Here is a 25,474-nt window from a genome sequence, read left to right as displayed (position 1 = left end):
CTGTGACTGGGGCAGAGATGGATGGAAAGGCAGGGGGTGAGGTGTTGAGGATGAGATGGAGTGTAGTGGTGGAGTGGAAAAAGGTGGAGGTAGAGTAGTGAGATTAAAGGTTAAGAAAAAGAGGAAGCCTTAGGCACATTTGCAGGTCTTGTCGGGAAGGGAGTAGTGATGAGGGAGGTTCGGTTTTCTGTGTTGTACTGTATGCCATAGGCGGAAATCCCAGGGGGGACGGGGGGGACACGACCCCCCCATCTTGGGAAAAATATGATTTGTCCCCCCCAATATATCACTGTAAACATAACTATGTAATTTCAATAATATTAATAATACGCAATGAAAGCACTTGTGCTGATTATAGACACTTAATAGCGCATTTAAATTTCAAAAGATTGCGACCCCCCCCCGCCCTTTGCCTCACAATGGTTTGATCCACTGCCAGTTCTTTAGCTGGCAAGGTAATAAAGGGTTCGTATCTACTGTCCGAAAGGGACATGTACGTAACTGACGTGAGGTTAATCCAGTCAATCCATAGCAGGTCCATAGCAATGTTATTTATTTATTTTTATGTTGGCAGGGTTCACACACTAGTTGAATTTGCAGAGCTAGCGCGCAAACTAAAGCAAACATTAACTATCAAGCTAGCTAGTACCTATTCCATTTATGTGGCGTCGTCAAAGATGGAATCTTTGCTATCGTCAGTTTATTCCTAGATCAGCATGCAGCTGTAGTGCTTCGACGTCCCCGTGATAAGGTTAGCAATAAACTGAAGTCCAAACTGAACAGAACAGAACTACACTCTCTTCTACCATTGTCTTAAATATATATAATGGTCTCGTTGCAAAAGATAAATTGTCGCTAGTGAACTTTTTTTATTTTATTTTATTTCACCTTTATTTAACCAGGTAGCAAAGATTATAGCAAACACACAGAAACGGAATTGGTGCTCGCTAGCTTTACAAATTCAGCTATTGTTGGAAGCCAGCCAATATGAAACAAACTATTTAAATTACAAAAGGTTGCAGCATGTGTTGTGTAAATGTGTGTGTGTGCAGCTAGGCCAGCAAGCCAGCCAGGTAGAAAAATGGCAGAAAAAAGTAAGAAGACGGACATCAGAGTATTTGTCAGTACACCAAAACGCATAGTAAGAACTCTAGTATCCTAATATCTCAAAGACTAGTTGATAAAATGTTCATGAGAAAGAAGTGAAATGCTAATGGAAATGTTTCACAATGATGTCATTAGGCAGAGCAGGCAACAGATGGCACACAGACAGCAGAGCTGGGGACAGATATGCAGGGACAGACTGGCAGAGACAGGGAGTCTCAGGTAAGTTTGTTGAGTCTTTGTTTGGCAACATTATGAAAGGTTCTCAATTTTTTTGACTTGTAAAATAGGGACATAATTGGAAAATGCCATGGATACCCCCACTCTCAACTTAAACTGGTGACTAAACTAAGATTTGTTTACGGCAATGGTATTGCTGTTGTGATTAATTGTGTAGTTTTGGGTACCGGTAGTTAGGAGTACGGCAAACACCTTATTTATTTTCTAGGAGACCGGCTGAGTCAGTTAGGGGGGTGAAAGGGAAAGAGCCAGGAAGAGAGACTTCAGAGGACAGTGTCACAGCCACGGCAGGACCAAGTGTCACCCTTGTTGCCAGCAGCACCAGTATAGGGGACAGTGGCACAGCATTGTCCAGTTACCACAGTGATGGCACAAAACCATATCAGCCACACCCACGATTTATAGAACCGCAAACTCTTGCCAACAGAGTGTTGACGTTTCAAGAGAGATGGTTTCGCGATTTCCCCTGGCTACATTATAATCCATCAATAAAAGGAGTGTTGTGTTTTCACTGTAGCCAAGGGTTTTCAAGCCAGCCATCTTTTGGCCAAAGAGCTGATGCTGCCTTCATTAGTGCAGGATTTAGGAACTGGAGAAAAGGCATTGAAAAATTCACAGCACATCAAAATTGCCAAACCCACCGCCACTTTGTAATTGTAACAGCACACCAGCTAAATCCAATCAGTGTCCAGTTATGTCCAGCGCGTGGGTTAAACAGCTGGATGACGCAAGGCATTGCTTGATGAAAATTGTTAGTTCGGTGCGGCATGTAGTAAGACAGGGACAAGCCTTTAGAGGCCACACGGATGACAGTGGGAATTTATACCAGATTTTGAAACTTAGGGCAGAAGAGGATGATCCCATTTTACTGAAGTGGTTAACAGAGCGTACCACAATGTACACAGGCCCCAAAGCACAGAATGAAATTCTGAACATCATGGCCAATAGTCATTCGAGGCATTGCAGCTGAGATTAGGTCTCTTCCGATTGTACAATTTTCATTAATTGTTGATGGTACTCAAGATGTCTCTGGTGCTGAACAGGAGAGTGTCTGTCTGCGTTATGTTGACCATGACCATGTCCCTCACAAGGAGTTTATTGGGCTATACAGGGTGTCGGAGACAACAGGCGAGGGCATTGCGAAAGTGCCAACTGATGTGTTGTTGAGGAAACCCGCAAACATATGCTCGGTTCTTTTGTTCAGTAGTGTGTATAGCAGTGGTTCTCAACCTTTTTGGGGTACTGGAACCCCTGCATATTTTGAGGCAAGGCAGGCAAGGTTTTGAGCAGTCCTCAGGGACCTCCACCCCCTCTATATTATATGTAAACTTACTGGAAACCTTGTGGTACTGACTACATTCATTACACTTTTTTATTTCACGGACCCCTTGCAATTAGTCCATGGACCCCTGTTTGAGAACCCCTGGTGTAATTGATATTTGTTCTTTTGTTTAGTAGTTTTCAGGAAACTTACAAATGATTTATTTCATGTTATTTTATTTAAAATGGCCTACTTTGTGCGACATACTTGTCCATAGCTGCTGTTTGAAGAGTTGAGACACTGACTGAGTTGAGACACTGACTGAGTTGAGACACTGACTGAGTTGAGACACTGGCTGAGTTGAGACACTGGCTGAGTTGAGACACTGGCTGAGTTGAGACACTGGCTGAGTTGAGACACTGGCTGAGTTGAGACACTGGCTGAGTTGAGACACTGGCTGAGTTGAGACACTGAAGGATATTTTGTTTGATTTATTTGGGTTTTTCATTGAAGTAGTTATTTTGCTTTTAGAACTACTTATTTTAAGCTTTTTGTTCTTGCAAAGATATTGTAGACTCAGGCCAGGTGGACATATTTAATGACTATATAAATGTATCAGAAAAAGTCCAATTAAAAGGTCAATTCAATACGGAGACCAACTTTGTGATGGTTCTCAATGGAGATTCTTTTAGATGTGATCACACCATGTTCATTGTATTTATGAAAACGACACCCATACAGTGTACAGTACCATTGTCACCTACTGACCTTTCTTGATATTGCTGGTTGTAAGTACGAATACCTGCATACATACTGGACTGGTAAGGAGCACTGCTATAACTATTATTAGTAGTAGAATTATAATGATTTAAACATTTGAACAAGTTGGGAAAACCCTTCAGTTAACTAATGTACCTATCAATTATCCAGTTGTAGGAATTATGGTTCCTCAATATACATTTAACAACGTATGCTATGTGTTACAGCACTACTTTTGGTGTCCCCCTCAGGAATTGCTCTTGAGAAAATTTAATGTAATTGTCCCCTCCAAGGTTGATCTCAGATTTTCGCCCCTGCTGTATGCATAATATGGAGAGTAAAGTAAGAGAGGTTGTGTCTGCTAAAGTTCTTTGTGATGGAACTATCAATGCTAAACAGTATGAGAATGCGCTCAAACTCAAGCAGATATGTAAACGTGGGGTTGATAGTATGTCGTCCCTAGTAGCGGTGCGTCCCATGTTTTTTTCTCACAATACTCGATTTGAGTGGGTTGAGTCACTGACGTGATCTTCCTGTCCGATTTTGCGCCCCCTTGGGCTTGTGTGGTGGTGGAGGAGATCTTCGTGGGCTATACTCAGCCTTGTCTCAGGGAAGTGTGGTCTGTTGATATCCCTCTAGTGCTGTTGATACTTTGAACGTCTTGAAGAACGTTCTGACCTTAATGGCCATGTACTTTTATAATCTCCACCTGGGACAGCCAGAAGAGTACAGGCCACCCCTCAGAGCCTGGTTACTCTCTAGGTTTCTCTGCCTTTCTAGGGAGTTTTTCCTAGCCACCGTGCTTCTACATCTGCATTGCTTGCTGTTTGGGGTTTTAGGCTGGGTTTCTGTGTAAGCACTTTGTGACATATACTGATGTAAAAAGGGCTTTATAAATACATTTGGTTTGATTAGTAGCATGCTGGCTCAAACTGGACGTAGTGGGTGAAGGGAGTTATTACAGGAGTTCCAGAAATTGTTAACATGAAAGAAATAAAGGTCAACATGAAGGGAGGCTCTCTTATTGAGGCACAGCGCCTCCAGATGGGAAGAAGATGAATAGCCTGTCAGTGCTACTAAACTTTGAGGATCTGGTACTGACAACCGACATTTACTCCTGAGGTGCTGACTTGTTGGTTGGGAAGGGGAATATGGTAATAGTGAACATTTACAACCTGTGTAAGAGACTAGAGTTGATGGCCCTTGGGAATGTAGAAGGTCAAGATAAGAGACAACTAATGTGGTGTGGGGTTTTTAATGCTCATAATACACTCTGTGGAGGGTTACGGACTGATGTAAATGGACAAGTGTTGGAGGAACTACTTGATGAGAAAAGGCTTGTGAGACTTAATGATAGCCGGGGAACCAGGATTGACCCAGTAACTGGAAATGAATCTGCTCTGGATCTTACTCTGATATCATGTTCAATGGCAGGCAGATGTAGTTGGGAGGATTTGGAGGAATCCACAGTGGTTAGTAATCACTATTCTATCATGTGTACTGTAGGAATAAGGGTGGAATATTCAGTAGGAAATGGATTGAGGAGATATTTGAGAAAGCAGAGAGGGGTCAGTTTCAGGAGTTAGTGAACAAGAGCCCTCTCAGGTTGATCTCAATTCAGATATAGAAACAGTCAATGATGAAGTAAGAGGAGCAATAGTAGGGGCCGCAGGGCAGGATATTCCTATGGGTACAGGGGGGACAAAGAGCAAGGCAGGTGATTCCTATGGGTACAGGGGGGACAAAGAGTAACGCAGTCCCCTGGTGGAGTGTTGAGTGTGGAGAAGCTGTGAAGAGTAGGAACAGGGCATTCAGAATGATGAAAAGGTCCCGTAATTACCAGCACCTGATTCAGTATAAACAAGCACAATCAGTAGTAAGGAGGATCATTAGGACAGCTAAGAAGGAGTGTTGGCGCCGGTTCTGTGGAAACATAAAAAGGACCACTCCTGTGGGAGAGGTATGGTAGATGATTAAGAGGATGAGTGGGGTCAGACGAGATTGGGTTCTCCCTGTGCTGGAAAGTGGGGAGATTGTCGCAGTGAGAGATATGGAGAAGGCAGAGATGTTAGCCCAGGCATTTGTGAAGGTGCACAGCTCAAATAATCTGACAGAAGATGGTCAGCGTGAGAGAGAGAGGGTCAGAGAACATCCAGGGGTCCTGGATCAGATAAATCCTACGCAATATTCTCGTCTCCCTAAGGAAACGATACACATAATTAAATACTACATCCCCAGAATATTTCCCAGCAGTTCACTTAATCTTGTCTCTTCAACCCAATTACTCCCATATTTCTGGCATTGAAATAGAACGTGTTCCATCGTCTCCATCTCCTCCCGACAATGATCACACCTCCCAGTCGGATGCTTCCTCACCAATTTCAATGTACTATTGAGTCTTGTGTATCCCAGTCTCAGCCTTGCGATTACACTTTCTTCCCTTCTCTCTCGGCCTGATGACCCTGCCCCCACCTTTTCCTGAATCTTATACGGGTGTCTTCCCATTTGTTTTTATCCAATGTTTTTTATCAACCGCTTGGCTTCTGCTTTACTGATTGACAACACCATCTCAACATTAGGATGTTTAAGAACCTGCTTGGCTAGAACTTCCATCTTCTCATTACCCTCTACTCCCACAAATACCCCAATCTGTCTCACCCTATACATTTACTGCAAAACCTCATACAATACATCCTGTCTGCTCCGAGACACAAATTCATTTAAGCTCATCACTGCTGCACAGGAGTCAGAGCAGATGACTACCCTGTCTGGTTTCACCTCCTCCACCCACTCTGCAGCCAATAGTATGGCCACCAACTCCATTGTGTAAACATATAAAATGATCCGTTGCTCTTTTTGTCAAAGCCACCTTAAACTCAGGAACACTAAAAGCTGCACCTGTCCTCCCCTGATCTATTTGTGAATACATTCAAAACAGCATAGAATTGTGTCCTTAAATGTTCACTTACAACTGAATCTACTCCTTCCTCAACAGCTCTTACCCGCTCAGGCAACCCTAGATATATCACTGGCTGAGGGAGAAACCAAGGTGGGATAGCAGGAAGAACAATAGAGGGGCTAAACTCCCTCCCAAACAACTCCATCTATCTCGCCATGCCATTGCCTATCTACCCAAAACTTGTATTCAGATTTCGTTCATGTTTCCAGCACTCTAGGAGTACCTTTTTTCGTAGGATGTGCAACCTTATGTCATTTTAAATTGACCCAATATGTCATGGTTAGCTGTTGTTGTCTTGTTTTGCACACTTTGTACAAAATAATAAAATGCAGTACTACAGGATATTTCTTAACGTAGCTCTTTATTAGCTAGCTATAACTGGCATGTTCACGTATCGCCAACCAGGATCAAACTGACCATGACCTAACCATTTGGGTGGTCTTAACCAATCATAGCACAGTATAATATGGCGGTAAAATGCATCCAATTATAATTCAGTATGTTTACACATATGAATATGACAGTTGTCTTCTTAATTTTAACGGCATCTCTCCCAACTCTACCTGCATTGCTGCCACCGGGGAGCTCCTGAGTGCTCCACAACATATTCTTAGGGCTTGGGCATAGATTACATCTTGCTTTTTAAAATATGTCTGAGCTGCTGATCCATATGCTACACTTCCATTATCCAGTGATGACCTTAACATTTAACACCATTCTATCTGACCCCCTCTCCATTCCTGACAGGAGCCGCATCACATTCAATGTTTTCTTTCCATTGACAACTACTCTGTTAATATGCTCTGCCCATGTCATTCAAGTCTCATTCAAGCATTCAATGTATCCCCCACCATCTCTCTGATCCAGGACTCCATGTCTTTGGTCCACACTCCAATCCAATTGGTGGCGGTAATGCACATTAAAGTTGGTTGCCATCCACGATTAAACATCCACAGAAGAAGTCACGTGTGATTGTTTCTGCAGGAAATCGACAGTCAGTCGGTCGGTCTTTCAACTGGAAATGAATAACCAGCTACATTTTCACACATTGAATAAGTGTATTATTATGTCTACTTTTTGAACTAAGAAAGAAGATTTAAAATAAGCAAAGCAAACGTTAGCTAACTTCCCAGGGCAACGCCCTGTCAGTAACGTTAACGTTTAGATAGTCGTGCTAGCTATAGCTAGCTAACCGGTTTGGACCACAGAAATATTTACATGGTTTGACATACTGTACACCGATTAAATGGAGCTGTTTCAAGCCAAAGACCATTATATTCTCCAGAGTGGCGATCATGCTCTTTGGTGTAGCCGAATAGATGGGACCATGAACGCCAGACCTGGTATGCAAACTACATTTGTCATTTTTTAATTCAGTTTCTCAAAGCCATCAATTAGCTAGCTAACGTTACATCAGTAAACTCGGACAACAAACCCATAACTAAATGGCTAGCTACAATGACGTCAAGCCCATGGCATGAACATTTCCTCTTATCTTAGCTATGTGTTCATTGTACAAGCAAGTATTGTTTTACACGTTGACAATGACAACTATATAGGACGCTGTGGATCCAACAGCGCACCTTACTAAAATTCGAGTGCCATTCCATTTTTGGTTGCAATAATATAATTTCTTCCCAACTATTTAGCTATCTAAACAAACATCCTAATGTTAACTGCCAAGCCATTACATGTGTATTATTACCATACTTTCATGTCCAGTGTGGCACTGCCCAGTTGACCTGATGGTGATATTTGAAATAAACAGACTGCGATGCTCGAGGGGCACAGTACAAATTATGTAGCAGGGTTCCATTCTAGCAATGAGCCAGAAAACAAACGATGACATTGCTCCATATGTTTACATGTTTGTCTTTAAATAGTTTTGTATTGAATTATTAGGGTTCATAATTCCTGTATCCTCCATCAATTTTTCTTCTTACATGAGCTTGCTTTATTGGATTCCTTTGGCTACATGGTTAACTGTTCATTTCCTGAAATGCCACTCAAGCATCTGTTGTGGTTCCTTATTTCCTTACACTGAATTCCACATATTTACAGACTAGTTACCGGCTCTCTGCTACAACACACAACCTTGTTTGACTTGTTCTGCTTTTTGGGAGACAAGCATACTTAGGCCAGATTGAGACAGATGGGTCCACCCCAAAGTACCAAATGTCATAATGACACCTGTCTCGATGAATGAGAGAAGATTTTAAATAGACAAGATGGCGGCATACACATTGTTGGATTACTTAATGAAGAACAAATAATTATAATAACAGAACATTTTCTAAATTCAAACGCACCGCAAGTCCCAGTAATGGATACCAAAAATCTTTGGTTAAATCAAATTATCTGGTGTAACAATCTGTAGCTACCTTAGGCTAGATCGTTAGCTCCTGTCTGACCTGCACCCCAGTGTCTTGCCAAAACACCTCCCCCTTCTCTGTGACAGGGTGGCGAGCTAAGCCGGGACAATTCACGGCAAAGCCAGCCGATGAACCTTGCCTTTCTGTAGTAACCAAAAAGCTGTTGAGAGGGAGCAGCCACTGTATGGATGCAAATGACTACACTGTGGGCTAGCTGAGGTCACATGGGTGTGCAACCAGCCTGAACAGGTTTGGGTTGCTCTGCTCTTCCATTATTTAATTGGAAAAGGGTTTCCAGTTCTCATTGGGCTTGTTGACACTAGCACTGACAGGAATTTCCACATTATTTCACATTTCTGAACAAATCTATGGTTGAGTTTGTATCACGGACAAACAGAGAGATGTGTGTGTATATAGAGGCAGCCTCTATTTTCCACCTCCCTGCCCGGGCTCCAGCGCTGAGGTCGGTACAGAGGTTTCCGGCTCCGTGGAACAGGAAGGGTTATTGTCTCAGCTGCCTAGATGTACTCCAATCTCCACCCTCTTTGTCACTCATTCATGACTCAACTCTTCAACTGCTTGACATACCCTTGATGTCTAGTTTTCTGTTATACAAAAGTTGTTTTAGTTATCAGCATCCGTTAGCTAGTTGTGATGTAGTAATTTGGCAGTGATGTAGTCATGCCTCAGTCATGTTACTACCCCATTCTTTAAGAATGAAAACTGACATTAGCTAGGTTTCCATTCACTTGTTGAATAAAAAAGTGTAATGATGTCACATTCTGAAAAAGTTCCATGTGTTTTTTTCTCATTCTAAACTCTATCGATGATGGTTTTGCCATAAAAAGTGTTGCCAGAAACATGGGTTTTTGTACCTTTGCTTCAGTCAAAGAAATTGTCATCATGTATTCTCTACATCCCTCAAACTCAACTCTGGACCTCAAACCAATTACACTGTGTTTTTTCACTGTTCCCCTCTAATCGGGACTGATTTAGACATGTGACACCAGGCGGGTGCAATTAATTATCAAGTAGAAAAGAACCAGCAGGCTCCGGACCTCGTAGGGTAAGAGTTGAATACTTCAGCTCTACATGTATTCTACCCAAGTGATAACACTTGTCTATTAGAACTGTGAGAAGAATCTCTTGATGCGTTAAGCACTGGATGCATTAAATCAGGGGTGTCAAACTCATTCCACGGAGGGCCTAGTGTCTGCAGGTTTTTGGTTTTTCCTTTCAATAAAGCCCTAGACAACCAGGTGTGGGGAGTTCCTAACTAATTAGTGATGTTAATTCATCAATCAAGTATAAGGGAGGAGCGAAAACCCGCAGACACTCGGCCCCCGTGGAATGAGTTTGACACCTGTGCATTAAATACTTCTGAACTTGGCTGCAGACAGTAGTATCTAGCTACTGAGTGCATCATGTAATGCTCCATGATGATCCCTAACAGTATAATCAGAAATCCTCAGTCCAAACCTTGCATGGAAAGTGCAGCAAATGGTCCACAATGTAAATATTATTGGGATGGCATACAATCCAACAATTTGGTGCTCTGTTTGGAAAATAGGCTTATATGCATGTGCTGTTTATCATGAAATAACTTAATTTCTCTTAGTTTGTGGGGCTATTTTCTTAAATGTTTTTACTTTGTGTCCACTCCACAAGTCTTATTTTCTCTGATTTGTCTCTTCTCTCTTTTTATTACAGCAACAGACCTTCTGTTAGCTTGGAACCCAGTGTGTTTGGGCCTGGTTGAGGGTCTCATCGGGAAAATACAACTTCATACAGGTAAGTGAAATGGTGTAGGCCTTGTGCTACAAGTACTGACTTATTGGCTGACTGGAGAGGTACCATCGATCTTCAAAACAGCTGCAGTCTTCCTTACTGAGAAATACAACCGTGACATCCTATCCAACTACAGAAACATCTCCAACCTCTCCTATCAAAAGTACGGGGGAAAGTGTTTGCAACCAGCTTCAATCGCATCTATCATCTAATCAGTTGTAAAATGTTTTCCAGTCTGGGTTCTGGCCTTTGCACAGCACCAAATAGGGATGGGCATGAGTACTCAAACAGACGTCAAAGCTCGATCTTTAACCAGAGATTAAAAAAAATAAAAATCTGTATTCGCCCGAATGTGCTTTGTGACAACATTCATTTGCTTTGACTCTAGTATTCCATTTGTACATATAATTTGCGTGTCACCACAAAAAATAAGCCAAGCATCACATCGTTTTTCTCCCTAAATTCCCTTTCCCCTCCTTGTCTCATTCACTCAGTTGCGTTGCGACCGCTCCCTCCACACACGCAGTGCGCACAGAAGGCAAACAAAGTCATATTAAAAGGTATCTAAATGATTGGATACACAAGCTAAATGACGACAGTTTATCACAAATCCAAAATGGACTGGTTGATTGAAGTAGGAAAATAAGTGTTCTAACAACGAACGATCTGCAGTTTCAGAATAATTGCGTCCCATCTATTTTCTGCCTAAGCTACTTTGCAAACTGCTAGTGCCATTAAGAATTGGTTACCCTAGGCCACGGGTCATGTTAACGCTGGATTCTGCATTTTTCACACCGAAAAGAAAATAACTATCTTGGTGCGTTTTGTGAACGCAGATCTAAAATGCTTCTTATTGTAAATTCTGCTCAGCTTCAGTCAGTGTTTGCTCCAAATCATGAATGTAAAAGATTTGTTTGTTGCACTTTTCCACTCAGATGAAATATATTTGCTCAGGTCATTGAATCACCAGACAGCGCTCTGACTGATGCGTAGGCTACTTTTCCCCCGGTACTTTCCTCCGGTAGCAAGTTAAAAGGCAAGATTAACTTAAAACAAAACATTAAGGAATGTAACTAGCTACATTCTTTCTATGATCTACGCATGAAACAATATGATGGCAATTCTTAATTTTTGCAAAAAAATACCTTGCTTTTTCATTGTAAGCTAATGTAGTTGTGTGGCTGCTAGCCAAATAGCTTTGCAAGTCTGTTCAACTATTTTCTGCCGGATGTATTGCACTTATGTACACTACAAGGTCAAAAGTATGTGGACACCTGCTCGTTGAACATCCCATTACAAAATCATGGGCATTAATATGGAGTTGGTCCCACCTTTGCTGCTATAACAGCCTCCACTATTCTGGGAAGGCTTTTCACTAGATGTTGGAACATTGCTGCGGGGACTTTCTTCCATTCAGCCACAAGAGCATTAGTGAGGTCAGGCACTGGCTCGCAGTCGTTGTTCCAATTCATCCCAAAGGTGTTCAATGGGGTTGAGGTCAGGACTCTGAAGGCCAGTCAAGTTCTTCCACACCGATCGAGACAAACCATTTCTGTATGGGCCTCGTTCTGTGCACGGGGGTATTGTCATGCTGAAACAGGAAACGGCCTTCCCCAAACTGTTGCTACAAAGTTGGAAGCACAGAATCGTCTAGAACATCATTGTATGCTGTAGTGTTAAGATTGTCCTTCACTGTGTTAGGTTCTGAACAAACAGAGTAAAAACTCTAATGGATGACTAGAAAAATCTCAAACCAAGTTTATTCCCCCCATGGGTCATACAGCTGCAAAGACAAGGTATGATTACACAAGGATATATATTTATAACCTCCTGCTAGGCAGGGTCAACTCCGTACACTTCTAGACAGCCAATACATCTGTCGTTACGCAGGAACTTCATTGGTTTCTCTCACTGATGTAGTCATGGCCCTGCCTGATGCTAGACCCTTCATAGGCATGGAAGTGTATGCATTTGAGATAAGACTAGTAGGAGGGTCGTTGGGGTGGGTCCCTCTGGCCCACCTCCCAGAGGTTTCGAGCCAAAGTCCTCCCTCCTCCCTAGTTCCGCAGCTGGCCTGCCTTATCAGGAACTGAAACTAGACTGTTGCTCTCCTCCCTCCTTTGGAACATTGATATTCAACAAAAACATGTTTGAACAGAATATGAACTTTCTGCACTTCACCTCGTCTCACTCAGTAACTTTTCATACTTCAAGTTCATATCCACCCTTCATTGACCCCAGCATACTTTCCTTATACATGTAAAGTAATCACTAACTTCCAGTATGATAACATGAATAAGTATATTTCAAGCTAGAATCCAACTGAAACTAAGGGGCCCAGCCCGAACCTATGAAAAACCGCTCCAGACCATTATTCCTCCACCACCAAACTTTACAGTTGGCACAATGCATTCGGACCAGTAGCGTTTCCACTGCTCCACAGTCCAATGTTGGTGCGCTTTAAACCACTCCAGCCGATGCTTAGCATTGTGCATGTTATCTTAGGCTTGTGTGCAGCTGCTCGGCCATGGAAACCCATTTCATTAAACTCCTGACGAACAATTCTTGTGCTGATGTTGCTTCCAGAGCCAGTTTTGAACTTGGTAGTAAGTGTTGCAACCAACGACAGAAGACTTTTATGCACTTCAGCGCTCCTGTTCTATGAGCTTGTGTGGTCTACCACTTCGCGGCTGAGCTGTTGTTGCCAGTGTTTGGAAGATACATTGGCACGGGTGTTAGGCCTGAGACGAACCGTGCCAATATATCCTCCAAACACCGGCTTCAAGGGCATTATCACTTTTATATAGCGGGTTACCAACATTTTCAAATAATGATTTACCTATTTTCCACAATATTTACATCCTTCCACAATATATAGTCCCTACAAATCTAGGGTTGCTACCCAGGCTGGCTGGTCGTTCATTCTATCGGTTCGGTTGCCAGTCGTTCAGTCTTTTTGTTCTGTATCTATGGACGTGACCCAGTTGTTCATTCTAAATGTTCCATTGCCATACTGGCTGGCAACGTTCTTATCCTTTGCTTGCTAGCTAGCCAACTACGGCTAGCTTACAGTCACGTCAAAAAGTGCAGCCAGAATAACCGCAAAATAGCTGCATTTGCGTTTAAGCTATTTTCTAGTTACATTTAATTTGGATACATCCATAACAATAAGCTAATGATGCACGATTTCGCCTGGTATAGAATATGTGCTCTTGTCAGGACACTGTTGTTCAGAGCAGCTAGCCAACAACATAACTAACACAATCACTTCAAGCTGAAGCTGGAAAGACGGTAGACTAGCTGCACTTCGTTTAATTTTCCCTGTTTTCTATTGATAATTTTTATGGATTTATACAAACTATGCTGATTCATGATTTGGACTGGCTGAGAAAAGCTGCCGCCTGCCTGTCTGTCTCGTACCAACTCCTGACATGTTCATTACTATGGGACAGCTGGAGATCAAACTTGAATGTTGAAACAATGTTGCAAATGTTAGAGACAGATGGCAAGGTTTATACAAATCTCCACTGTTAAGCTAAATGTTAGTCTGATGATGGGCTGATGAGACAGTGGATTGCGCAGTCAGATGGAACAGAGTAAATAGGCATTTTTAACGTCATAGATTCCAGACGGTGGTAACTTGTGGAATTAACACAGGCTGGAATGCGCTTTTAACCAATCATCTTTCAGGATTAGACCCAGCCGTTGTATAATTCACAATAACAGCACTTGCAGAAATTTTACGAAGTGACGTGTTGCAAAGTTGGCATCCTTTGATAGTGCCACATCAAAAGTCACTGAGCTCTTCAGTAAGGCCATTCTACTGCCAATGTTTGTCTATGGAGATTGCATGGCTGTGTGCTCGATTTATACACCTGTCAGCAATGGATGTGCCTGAAATAGCCGAATCCACAAATTTGAAGGGGTGTCCACATTGTGTGTGTGTGTGTATATATAATATATATTGGCCAAATACCACAAACCTCATAGATGCCTTATTGCTATTATAGACTGGTTACCAACGTAAAAATACATGTTTATTCGTGCCTGTGGTATACGGTCTGACATACCACGGCTTTCAGCCAATCCGCATTAAGGGCTCGAACCACACAGTTTTATAAATATATTTATACTCTGGACACCTACATTTCTCAACCTAATATTTCTTAATTCCATTATTTTATATTTTAGATGTGTCTATAGTTAGATATTCCTGCACTGTTGGAGCTAGGAACATGCGCATTTCCCTACACCCACAACAACATCGCTAAATATGTGTATGCGACAAATAAAATGTTATTTCATTTTGATTTGACCTACATGACATCAGAGGGCCAACCAACATTTTGGTAAAGAATGCCGTGATGAGTATTAAAACTGTCGCCCGTAATAAAGCACAGTGCATTGATGATGAACTGCATCGAACGTCTTTAATGAAGTAGCAGCTGCATTCATATCGCCATAGTCTAGGACCGATAGGAACCTCGACTGAATAATCTGCTTTCTGCTATTTAGTGAGAGGCAGGACCTATTTCTATAGAAGAAGCCAGTTTTTTTTATTCTTAGCTTTTTAAAAGATGCCCAGATATTTGTAAGCAGGGACACTATCAATATTGACACCATCCAAAGTACGTATGTTTAAATCATCAGAGTTATGTTTGTGAGACCAACATACAAGGTTTTACCTGCATTCAATACCAATTTGAGGTCAATAAAGTTTCTGTAATACAATGAAGGCAGATTGTAGTTAAGATAGAGCCAGGTCAACCGTGGGTGCAAAAGCATACACTACAGTATCATCGGCATACAAGTGCAGGACATTTTTTTTTCACAGTCAGTATTGTTAATGTAAAAAGTACAGGACCTAGAATTGACCCCTGTAGAACCTGATTTGACACCATCTGTAGATACCACTGTTGGCTTGCTTCTGAAGCTAAGCAGGGTTGGTCCTGGTCAGTCCCTGGATGGGAGACCAGATGCTGCTGGAAGTGGTGTTGGAGGGCCAGTAGGAGGCACTCTTTCCTCTGGTCTAAAAAATATCCCAATGCCCCAGGGCAGTGATCGGGGACACTGCCCTGTGTAGGGTGCCGTCTTTCGGATGGGACGTTAAACGGGTGTCCTGACTCTCTGAGGTCATTAAAGATCCCATGGCACTTATCGTAAGAGTAGGGGTGTTAACCCCGGTGTCCTGGCTAAATTCCCAATCTGGCCCTCAAACCATCATGGTCACCTAATAATCCCCAGTTTACAATTGGCTCATTCATCCCCCTCCTCTCCCCTGTAACTATTCCCCAGGTCGTTGCTGCAAATGAGAATGTGTTCAGTCAACTTACCTGGTAAAATAACGGTAAAAAAATAATAAAAAATAAAAGATACACATTGAATTATGTCAAGTAATGTTTGAATCAGTTACATGCAGCCTTTAAGGACATCCTCTGAATTAGCAGTGAGTGATCAACAGTATTAAAGGTCTTTGAAATATGGTGTTATGTATTTCCAAAACTTTGGTTTACTTTAATGTAGCCGTAAGCTAGTTGTTGATAGCAACTGGCTAACTCATGTAGCACTAATGTAACGTTAACAGGCTAGTTGGCTAGCAACCTTGCAAGTTGATTTATAACAATCAATTCATAAAGTATTTACTTGTAATATGGCTGAAAATGCTATTGACACCAGTAGTCATGAGTGCAAATAATTTGGTTTAATTTGAAGTTATACATTTTAAGTTATTTCTGTTGTAACTTACATGATCGGGAATAGGCTGGCCTCCATATTACATCACCCCATGGAAAAACATTTTCCAATTGACTTCAGTTTTATGTAATAACTCAAAAGATAGATACATGAGGTGTAACTTTGCATTGGGACTTTTGATGCGTATACTAAAGCAATTCCATATGTTACATGTGGTTCAGTTTATGCCACCTACTTTTTTTTAAATACAATACAGGTGAACACAATTAACCAATGAAGTGTCTTGGGGGAGGTGATGAGCAATTAGTCACACTTGTGAGGTGTGGCCAGAGGTATGGTAGTTTCCAGGAGCATGGGGTAATGGAGTCTGATACATGGTTTATTTATGTTCTTGGGTCAAAACCATGACAGTACTGAAAATATGAACTGATGAAAACATGCCTTAATTGATTAAATGTTTTGAAACTGGTCCTTTGTGTTGGTCTCTAAAGCTATGTTCACACTGCAGGCCTTAACGCTCAAATCAGTTTTGGAATACTGACTGTCCAAACAGTAAGTTACAAGTGACCAAATTGGATTTGTGTGTGTGTGTGTGTTCAGAAAGCAGTAATTTGCTAATATGGCTACGCTAGTTGTCATAGTAATGGCGGGTGTGTGCGCAGTGGTGTAGACTGATTTGTGGTGCTCATGCTTCCTATCACTCAAAGTTATGTAGTCAAGCTAAGGTGACAATGCCTGCTATGGAAATTTCCCTGTTGCTTTGAATGTTCAAAATCATAGTGTAAGAACACTTTTTTTAAACCCTCAAAGGATAACATGATCCAACTTTCAAAACAAGTCCTAGTTAGCTTGGTAACTAGCAATCAACTAGTTAGCTAGGTTGCTGTTTAGCTTTCTAGCACGTTCACTAATTTGTTTGTAAACAATTAACAAGCTAGTTACCTACCACGTCTTGTCCAACTGTCTTTACACATCTATGTGCACATAGTCTGGGTAGCCATTTGATTAGATGTTCAGGAGTCTTATGGCTTGGGGTAGAAGCTGTTTAGAAGCCTCTTGGACCTAGACTTGGTGCTCGGGTACAGCTTGCCGTGTGTGTAGCAGAGAGAACAGTCTATGACTAGGATGGCTGGAGTCTTTGACATTTTTGGGGCCTTCCTCTGACACCGCATGGTATAGAGGTCCTGGATGGCAGGAAGCTTGGCCCCAGTGATGTACTGGGCTGTACGCACTACCTTCGGTAGTGCCTTGCGGTCGGAGGCTGAGCAGTTGCCATACTAGGCAGTGATGCAACCCGTCAGGATGCTCTCGACAGTGCAGCTGTAAAAAGTTTTGAGGGTCTGAGGACCCATGCCAAATCTTTTCAGTCTCCTGAGGGTTAATAGGTTTTGTTGTGCCCTCTTCACGACTGTCTTGGTGTGCTTGGACCATGTTAGTTTTTTGGTGATGTGGATGCCAAGGAACTTGAAGCTCTCAACCTGCTCCACTGCAGCCCCGTTGATGAGAATGGGGGTGTGCTCGGTCCTCCTTTTCCTGTAGCCCACAATCATCTCCTTTGTCTTGATCATGTTGACGAAGAGGTTGTTGTCCTTGCACCACACGGTCAGGTCTCTGACCTCCTCCCTATAGGCTGTCTAATCGTTGTCGGTGATTAGGCCTACCACTGTTGTCGTATGCAAACTTAATGATGGTGTTGAAGTCGTGCCTGGCTGTGCAGTCATGAGTGAACAGGGAGTACAGGATGGGACTGAGCACGCACCTCTGAGGGGCCCCCGTGTTGAGGATCAGCGTGCCGGATGTGTTGTTAGCTACCCTTACCACCTGGGGGCGGCCTGTCAGGAAGTCCTGGATCCAGTTGCAGAGGGAGGTCTTTAGTCCCAGGGTTCTTAGCTTAGTGATGAGCTTTGAGGTCACTATGGTGTTGAAAGCAGAGCTGTAGTCAATGAATAATACATTGGTTTTACAAGAGAATTTGAATGCGTGAAATTTCAGTTCGCTTAGCCAGATGCTGTGTTTCACCACAGACAGACAGTGAGAGAGTGAAAAGGTGATTAAGTCACTAGGCTTGGGCAGTTTATGTACCATATATGGCCGTTTGGTACCCTTGTGTACCAAACCGGTAATACCGTAAATCCCTGTGAGAGAAGGATGATATGACAATATGAAAGTCTGGATACCGCCCATCCCTAGAAGTCGCACCTTATGGAATGTGTTGAATTCTGTGCCTGTGATGATGCACCCCTTACCCCTTCTTGTTGGCAGATCTTCCTCTGGGTCTCATACTGATCCGCCAAAAAGCGCTGGTTGGCCAGATGCCAGGTGACCACAAAGTCTACAAGATCACCAAGATAGCTGTCATTCCTCTGTCTGAGGAAGAGCCACTGGATCTGGAGCTGGAGGTGAGAGATTGTCTGTCTGTGAGGCACTTTTTATCTTTGAGGTTAATGGAGCTCTGAGCACTCAAGTAGTACTGGGCCTTTAAGTGTGAAAATGCAGCTGTAATCACATTAAAGTAGCCACTGATGTGCTATTGTCTCCTTTTTTAAAGCTGCAATATGTAGCTTTTTTGGCGACCCGACCAAATTCATATCGAAATCTCTTATAGATCTGTCATTCTCATTGAAAGAAACGGTAGATATGTTCTATGTGCACTATTTAAATGCTTCCTGTTCTTAAGTTTCGTCTTTACATCTTTTACCTTTGGTTATGTACACCAGCTTCAAACAGCTGAAAATACAATAGATGGTACAATGCTTCTCTACACTATTCTTGGTTGTTTTGTCACAAACTCAAATTAGGCAAACTATTAGAATTTTAGCAACCAGGAAATGGTGTAGAGATTTCTGCATAATGCATCTTTCTTTAATCTAGGATGCAGTCATGATGAGATGAATCTAGGCTAGCCTTAGTGTTTTTCAATTTTATGATTTCATTTCAATGTTTCTAGTATCTCAATACTAGTATCTCAATTGCCCTGTTTTGATTGACACCTTGATGAGTCCCCACCAATGAATCACATTGTAAGATGAACATCCAAGGTACACTACATTAGTGTTATTTTTCTGCATTGCCAATGTTAATCAGAATTGTTTAGTTAGAAACCAAAATAATGTGATTTTGCCAAATGATCTCAGAGGAATCGGGATTTTGCTTAGATGCCAGTCTTACAGGTGAGCCATGATGATGATACAGATGATACTGATCATGAGAAAGTAAGTGAAACATTTCCAGTAAACGGGATGTGTTGGATAATCATGTCTCTGCTATGTTTCTAGAACCTAGCCCTACATACTTTCCATGCCACAGAATTATTCTTCCATCCCGTCTAGGTTAGGAATTCAGTATCCCTGTGAAGTTGTTTTAGAGTTTTCTGAACCACTTGTTTTGGATGTTTTTGACTGTTGGTAGCGAGTAGCTTTGAATTGATGTAATTAGCTAGCAATCACATTGAGACTGAACCAATTAACCCAAAGACACCATAGTGATTAGCTGTCAATCATAGACATGTCCACCAGTATGATCCCAATTGTCTATCATTCCCTGTAAATATATTTGGAAAACTTTAATCATTAACTAAATTAGGAGGAAGTCTTATAGAGTTGGGGTCAATTCAGAATGCTTTGGTATACTCAATTAGCCTAAGTTGATCTGAATGAAGGGTCATTTTTTAATTTTTAATTTAAACTTTATTTAACTAGGCAAGTCAGTTAAGAACAATTTTATTCAAATTCTGCCTTCAGATGGCTTATAAAAGTGAGCGTATTTCTCAGAGTTCATTTTAAATTCCTGTTACACATCACTACAGGGGATGATGACGCTGGTATGTTAACAATGTACAATTTTGATAGAATGTGGAATAGAAAGTCTGTCCTCTTTCTTTTAGCTTTGTAAGAAGCATCACTTTGGGATCGACAAACCAGAGAAGCTTGCACCGTCTCCAGATGAGTCGAAGTACCTGATGAAAACTCTGAGTCAGATCAAGTCCAATGTTGGGGCTCCCACTAAGAAAAAGGTTATAGAATTTGTAGTTCTGTGCTCAGATATCCCATGTATTATCATCTTACATGACTCTTGTACATTTTTTTAATTGGTACATTTGCTTTTATTAATTGTTAATTGTTTTTTTTCATTTAGAGTTTATTTGTTAGTTATTTTTCTATATTATTTTGACAATTTAATACCATCCCTGTCCATGTCCACCACCTAGTATTCCCCTGCCTTTCAGGTCAAGGAAAACAAAGAGAAGGAACGTCTCGAGAGGCGGCTGCTCGACGAGCTGTACAAGATATTCATGGACTCCGATTCCTTCTACTACAGCATGACTTATGACCTCACCAACACTGTGCAGCGGCAGGGAGACACAGAAAAGTCCAACTTACCCCAATGGAAACAGGTAAGTGGTTATTACTACACTCAAAGCACAAAGGTCGCATTTACTAAATCAGATGAGATGCCTGGTTTAAGTACAGTAGTATTTTACCACACATTTCCTGTCTTTTAAGATAAGTTTAACCAAGCTTAAATAATTAAAATAAAGTAATCGTGTTTGACTGATAATAGTTATTTTCCTCTTCAAGGTGGATGACAGATTCTTCTGGAACAAACACATGGTCCAGGAGCTAATTGATCTGCAGGTAACTGATGTATTTCAAGACTTGTTTGACAGGAATGGATAGACTAGATATTAATTTGTGAATTGTCAGATACAGTGCATTCGGAAAGTATTCATACCCCTTCCCCTTTTCCACATTTTGTTACATTACAGCCTTATTTAAAAAAATTAAAAAAATAAAAATAATCTTCAACGCAGGACTAGCTTCGGGATAATAACCCATAATGACAAGGCAAAAACAGGTTTTTAGAAATGTTGGCAAATTTATATATTTTTTAAACAGAAATACCTTATTTACATAAGTATTCACACCCTTTGCTATGAGACTTGAAATTGAGCTTAGGTGCATCCTGTTCCCATTAATCATCCTTGAGATGTTTCTACAACTTGATTGGAGTCCACCTGTGGTAAATTTCATTGATTGGACATGATTTGGAATGGCACACACCTGTCCACACAAGGTCCCACAGTTGACAGTGCACGTCAGAGCAAAAACCAAACCATGAGGTCGAAGGAATTGTCCATAGAGCTCCGAGACAGGATAGTTTCGAGGCACAGATCTGGGGAAGGGTACCAAAAAATGTCTGCAGCATTGAAGGCCCCCAAGAACACAGTGGCCTCCACCATTCTTAAATGGAAGAAGTTTGACTCTTCTTAGAGCTGTTCGCCCGGCCAAACCGCAATCGGGGGAAAAGGGCCTTGGTAAGGGAGATGACCAAGAACCCGATGGTCACCGTGACAGAGCTCCAGAGATACCCTGTGGAGATGGGAGACCCTTCCAGAAGGACAACCATCTCTGCAGCACTCCACAAATCAGGCCTTTATTGTAGAGTGGCCCAACGGAAACAACTCCTCAGTAAAAGGCACATGACAACCCGCTTGGAGTTTGCCAAAAGGCAACTTAAGGACACTCAGACCATAAGAAACAAGATGTTCTGGTCTGATGAAACCAAGATTGAACTCTTTGGCCTGAATGCCAAGAGGCACGTCTGGAGGAAACCAAGCACCGCTCATCACTTGGCCAATACCATCCCTACGGTGAAGCGTGGTGGCAGCATCATGCTGTGGGCATGTTTTTCAGCGGCAGGGACTTTGATACTAGTCAGGATCAAGGAAAAGATGAATGGAGCAAAGTACAGAGAGATCCTTGATGAAAACCTGCTCCAGAGTGCTCAGGACCTCAGACGAAGGTTCACCTTCCAACAGGACAACGACCCTAAGCACACAGCCAAGGCAATGCAGGAGTGGCTTCGGGACAAGTCTCTGAATGTCCTTGACTGGCCCGGCCAGAGCCTGGACTTGAACCCGATCGAACATCTCTAGCGAGACCTGAAAATAGCTGTGCTGCGACACTCCCCATCCAATCTGACAGAGCTTGAGAGGATCTGCAGAGAAGAATGGGAGAAACTCCCGAAATACAGGTGTGTCAAGCTTGTAGCGTCATACCCAAGAAGACTTGAGTCTGTAATCGCTGCTCAAGGTGCTTTAACAAAGTAATGAGTAAACAGTCTGAATACTTATGTAAATGTAATATTTCCGTTTTTTTTTTTTAAATAAATTATCAAAACATTTTAAACCAACTTTTTTGCTTTGTTGTTATGAGTTATTGTGTGTAGATTGATGAGGGGAATTAAAAGAAAAATCTATTTTAGAGTAAGGCTGTAACGTAACAAAATTCCGAAAAATTATATTTTCCGAATGCACTGTATAAGAGTACAGACGGTCATGGTGCACTGGTGTGACACTGAACGCTTCTGCAGAACCCTATCTGAACAATAGGGAAATGTTCTAGCAAGGAAACACTTAGTGGCAGGTATTATTGGAGTGATTTGAACGGATAGCAATCATACTCCTTTTAATAATCTATGTTAAATATACAGTACCAGCCAAAGCACCTACTTAAGGTTTTTCTTTATTTTTACTATTTTCTACATTGTAGAATAATAATGAAGACATCAAAACTATGAAATAACACATGGAATCATGTAGGAACCCAAAAAGTGTTAAACAAATCAAAATATATTTTAGATTCTTCAAAGTAGCCACCCTTTGCCTTGATTACAGCTTTGCACTCTTGGCATTCTCTCAACCAGCTTCATGAGGAATGATTTTCCAACAGTCTTGAATGAGTTTCCACACATGCTGAGCATTTGGCTGCTTTTCCTTTACTCTGCGGTCCAACTCAACCCGAACCATCTGTTGGGTTGACTTCGGATGATTGTGGAGGCCAGGTCATCTGATGCAGCACTCATCACTATCCTTGGTCAAATACCACTTACACAGCCTGGAGGTGTGTTTTGGGTCATTGTCCTGTTGAAAAACAAATGATAGTTTAGTCCCACTAAGCGCAAACGAGATGCGATGGTGTATAGCTGCAGAATGCTGTGGTATCCATGCTGGTTAAGTGTGCCTTGAATTCTAAATAAATCCCAGACCGTGTTACCAGCAAAGCACGCCCACACCATCACTCCTTCTTCATGCGTCACGGTGTGAACCACACATGCGGAGATCCTCTGTTCACCTACTCTGCATCTCACAAAGACACAATGGTTGAAACCAAAAGTCTCAAATTTGGAATCATCAGACCAAAGGACAGAATTCTTGGCCCAAGCAAGTTTCTCTTTGCTTATTGGAGCTGATCTTGCCATTATATGGACTTCGTCTTTTACCAAATAGGGCTATCTTCTGTAAACCACCCCTACCATGTCACAACACAACTGATTGGCTCAAACACATTAAGGAAAGAAATTCCACAAATTAACTTTTAACAAGGCACACCTGTTCATTGAAATGCATTCCATACCTCATGAAGCTGGTTGAGATAATGCCAAGAGTGTTCAAAGCTGTCATCAAGGCAAAGGGTGGCTACATTGAAGAATCTCAAATATAAAATATATTTAGATTTGTATATCACTTTTTTTTTTTTTGGTTACTACATGATTCCATATGTGTTATTTCATAGTTTTGATATCTTCACTATTATTCTACAATGTAGAAAATAGTAAAAATAAAGAAAAACCCTTGAATGAGTAGGTGTGTCAACTTTTGACTGGTACTGTATATTGAACTACTGCATTCCATCTTTATACATCTCAAGTTAGCATCACTGTATAGAGTTGGAACCTTTCTTGTTGTGTTGCAGGTTCCAGAGGTGGACTTCTGGGTGACACCCATCATTCAGGGCTTTGTGCAGGTGCAGGAGCTGGTAGTGAATTACAACGAGAGCCCAGAGGAGGAGAAGAGCAGCCCCGATACGCCGCTCCAGGAGCTCACCTGCGTGGACGACATCCACCCGCGCTTCACCGTGGCCCTCATCTCCCGCCGCAGTCGCCACCGCGCAGGTACAGTGCAGAGGTCAAAGGTCATGGACACCCAGGCCAAATTGCTAGGGTCTATTTGCAACACTTTGATTAAGTTATAGTTAAATTCTGATGATTATTGGAGGGTGAATTTAATGATCATAGTTTTCTTCTCCCCAAAGGGATGCGGTACAAACGCAGAGGGGTAGACACAGATGGACACGTGGCTAACTTTGTGGAGACAGAGCAGCTGATACACGTGCACAACCACTCACTGTCTTTTGTGCAGAGCCGCGGTTCGGTGCCTGTCTTCTGGAGCCAAGCAGGCTACCGCTACAACCCCAGGCCTCGGCTGGAGAAAGGTCAGTGGGATATTAACAATCCAAAATACTGCTTTGTGAATAATGGGTGCATTCTTTTAAGCATGTCCAGTGCGCCGAATGTATTTTTATGATTAATGCAATGGGCTTAAATATGCATACTCCACCCACCCAGGGCACTGGGCAAGCTAAAATGAATATGACCCCATCATATACTTTTTCCCGTTGTTATAATCATCTTTTCAGGAGAAAAGGAGACCATTCCTTACTTTGCTGCTCACTTTGACGAACAGCTCAACCTTTACAAAAAGCAGGTGAGAATCGTATGCCAGACAGCATTGGCATTACTTTGATATCACTACCAAAGATTGAGTTTTCGTTTAACTTAGACTTATCTAAGTAAAGACTTATCATTATAGTAAAGTTGATGCAATTTGCAACTATGTTTTGACAGGTCATCATAAACTTAGTGGACCAAAGTGGGCGTGAGAAGATTATTGGCGACGCATATCTCAAACAAGTCCTTCTGTACAACAATCCAAACCTTACATACGTCTCTTTTGACTTCCATGAGCACTGGTAAGAAAATTGATACACAGAAACAATCAGCTCTTGACTGCACAGATCATTTAATACTGAACAAAAATATAAACACAACATGTAAAGTGTTGATCCCATGTTTCATGAGCTGAAATAAAAGATCCCAGACATTTTTCCATATGCACAAAAAGCTTATTTCTCTCAAATTTTGTGCACGAATTTGTTTACATCCGTGTTAGTGAGCTTTTCTTCTTTGCCAAGATAATCCATCCACCTGACAGGTGTGGCATATCAAGAAGATGATTAAACAGCCTGATCATTACACAGGTGCACCACAGGTGCTGGGGACAATAAAAGGCCACTCTAAAATGTGCAGTTTTGTCACACAACACAATGGCACAGATGTCTCAAGTTTTGAGGTAGCGTGAAATATGCATGCGGACGGCAGGAATGTCTACCAGAGCTCTTGCCAGAATGGAATGTTCATTTCTCTACGATAAGCCACCTCCAATGCCATTTTAGAGGA

At 41.8% G+C, this 25,474-nt stretch overlaps 1 protein-coding gene across 1 annotated transcript in view; it reads left to right on the top strand.

Annotated features, from left to right (window-relative positions):
* Positions 1-7,266: 7,266 nt before the first annotated feature.
* Positions 7,267-25,474, top strand: part of LOC129853564 (phosphatidylinositide phosphatase SAC2-like) — a 30,561-nt gene continuing 12,353 nt past the window's right edge. The window contains exons 1-10 of the mRNA XM_055919733.1: positions 7,267-7,666; positions 10,406-10,486; positions 18,440-18,576; positions 20,061-20,189; positions 20,403-20,570; positions 20,755-20,811; positions 23,932-24,130; positions 24,271-24,450; positions 24,655-24,722; positions 24,863-24,987. Coding sequence (XP_055775708.1) covers positions 7,570-7,666; positions 10,406-10,486; positions 18,440-18,576; positions 20,061-20,189; positions 20,403-20,570; positions 20,755-20,811; positions 23,932-24,130; positions 24,271-24,450; positions 24,655-24,722; positions 24,863-24,987 — 1,241 coding nt within the window. The 5' untranslated portion in view covers positions 7,267-7,569. The remainder of the gene's footprint in view (positions 7,667-10,405; positions 10,487-18,439; positions 18,577-20,060; positions 20,190-20,402; positions 20,571-20,754; positions 20,812-23,931; positions 24,131-24,270; positions 24,451-24,654; positions 24,723-24,862; positions 24,988-25,474) is intronic.

Source organism: Salvelinus fontinalis, chromosome 1, assembly GCF_029448725.1.
Source record: "Salvelinus fontinalis isolate EN_2023a chromosome 1, ASM2944872v1, whole genome shotgun sequence".
NCBI lineage: Eukaryota > Metazoa > Chordata > Actinopteri > Salmoniformes > Salmonidae > Salvelinus > Salvelinus fontinalis.
The sequence above is the reverse complement of the archived record's forward strand: the minus strand, read 5'-3'. Positions and strand labels throughout refer to the sequence as shown.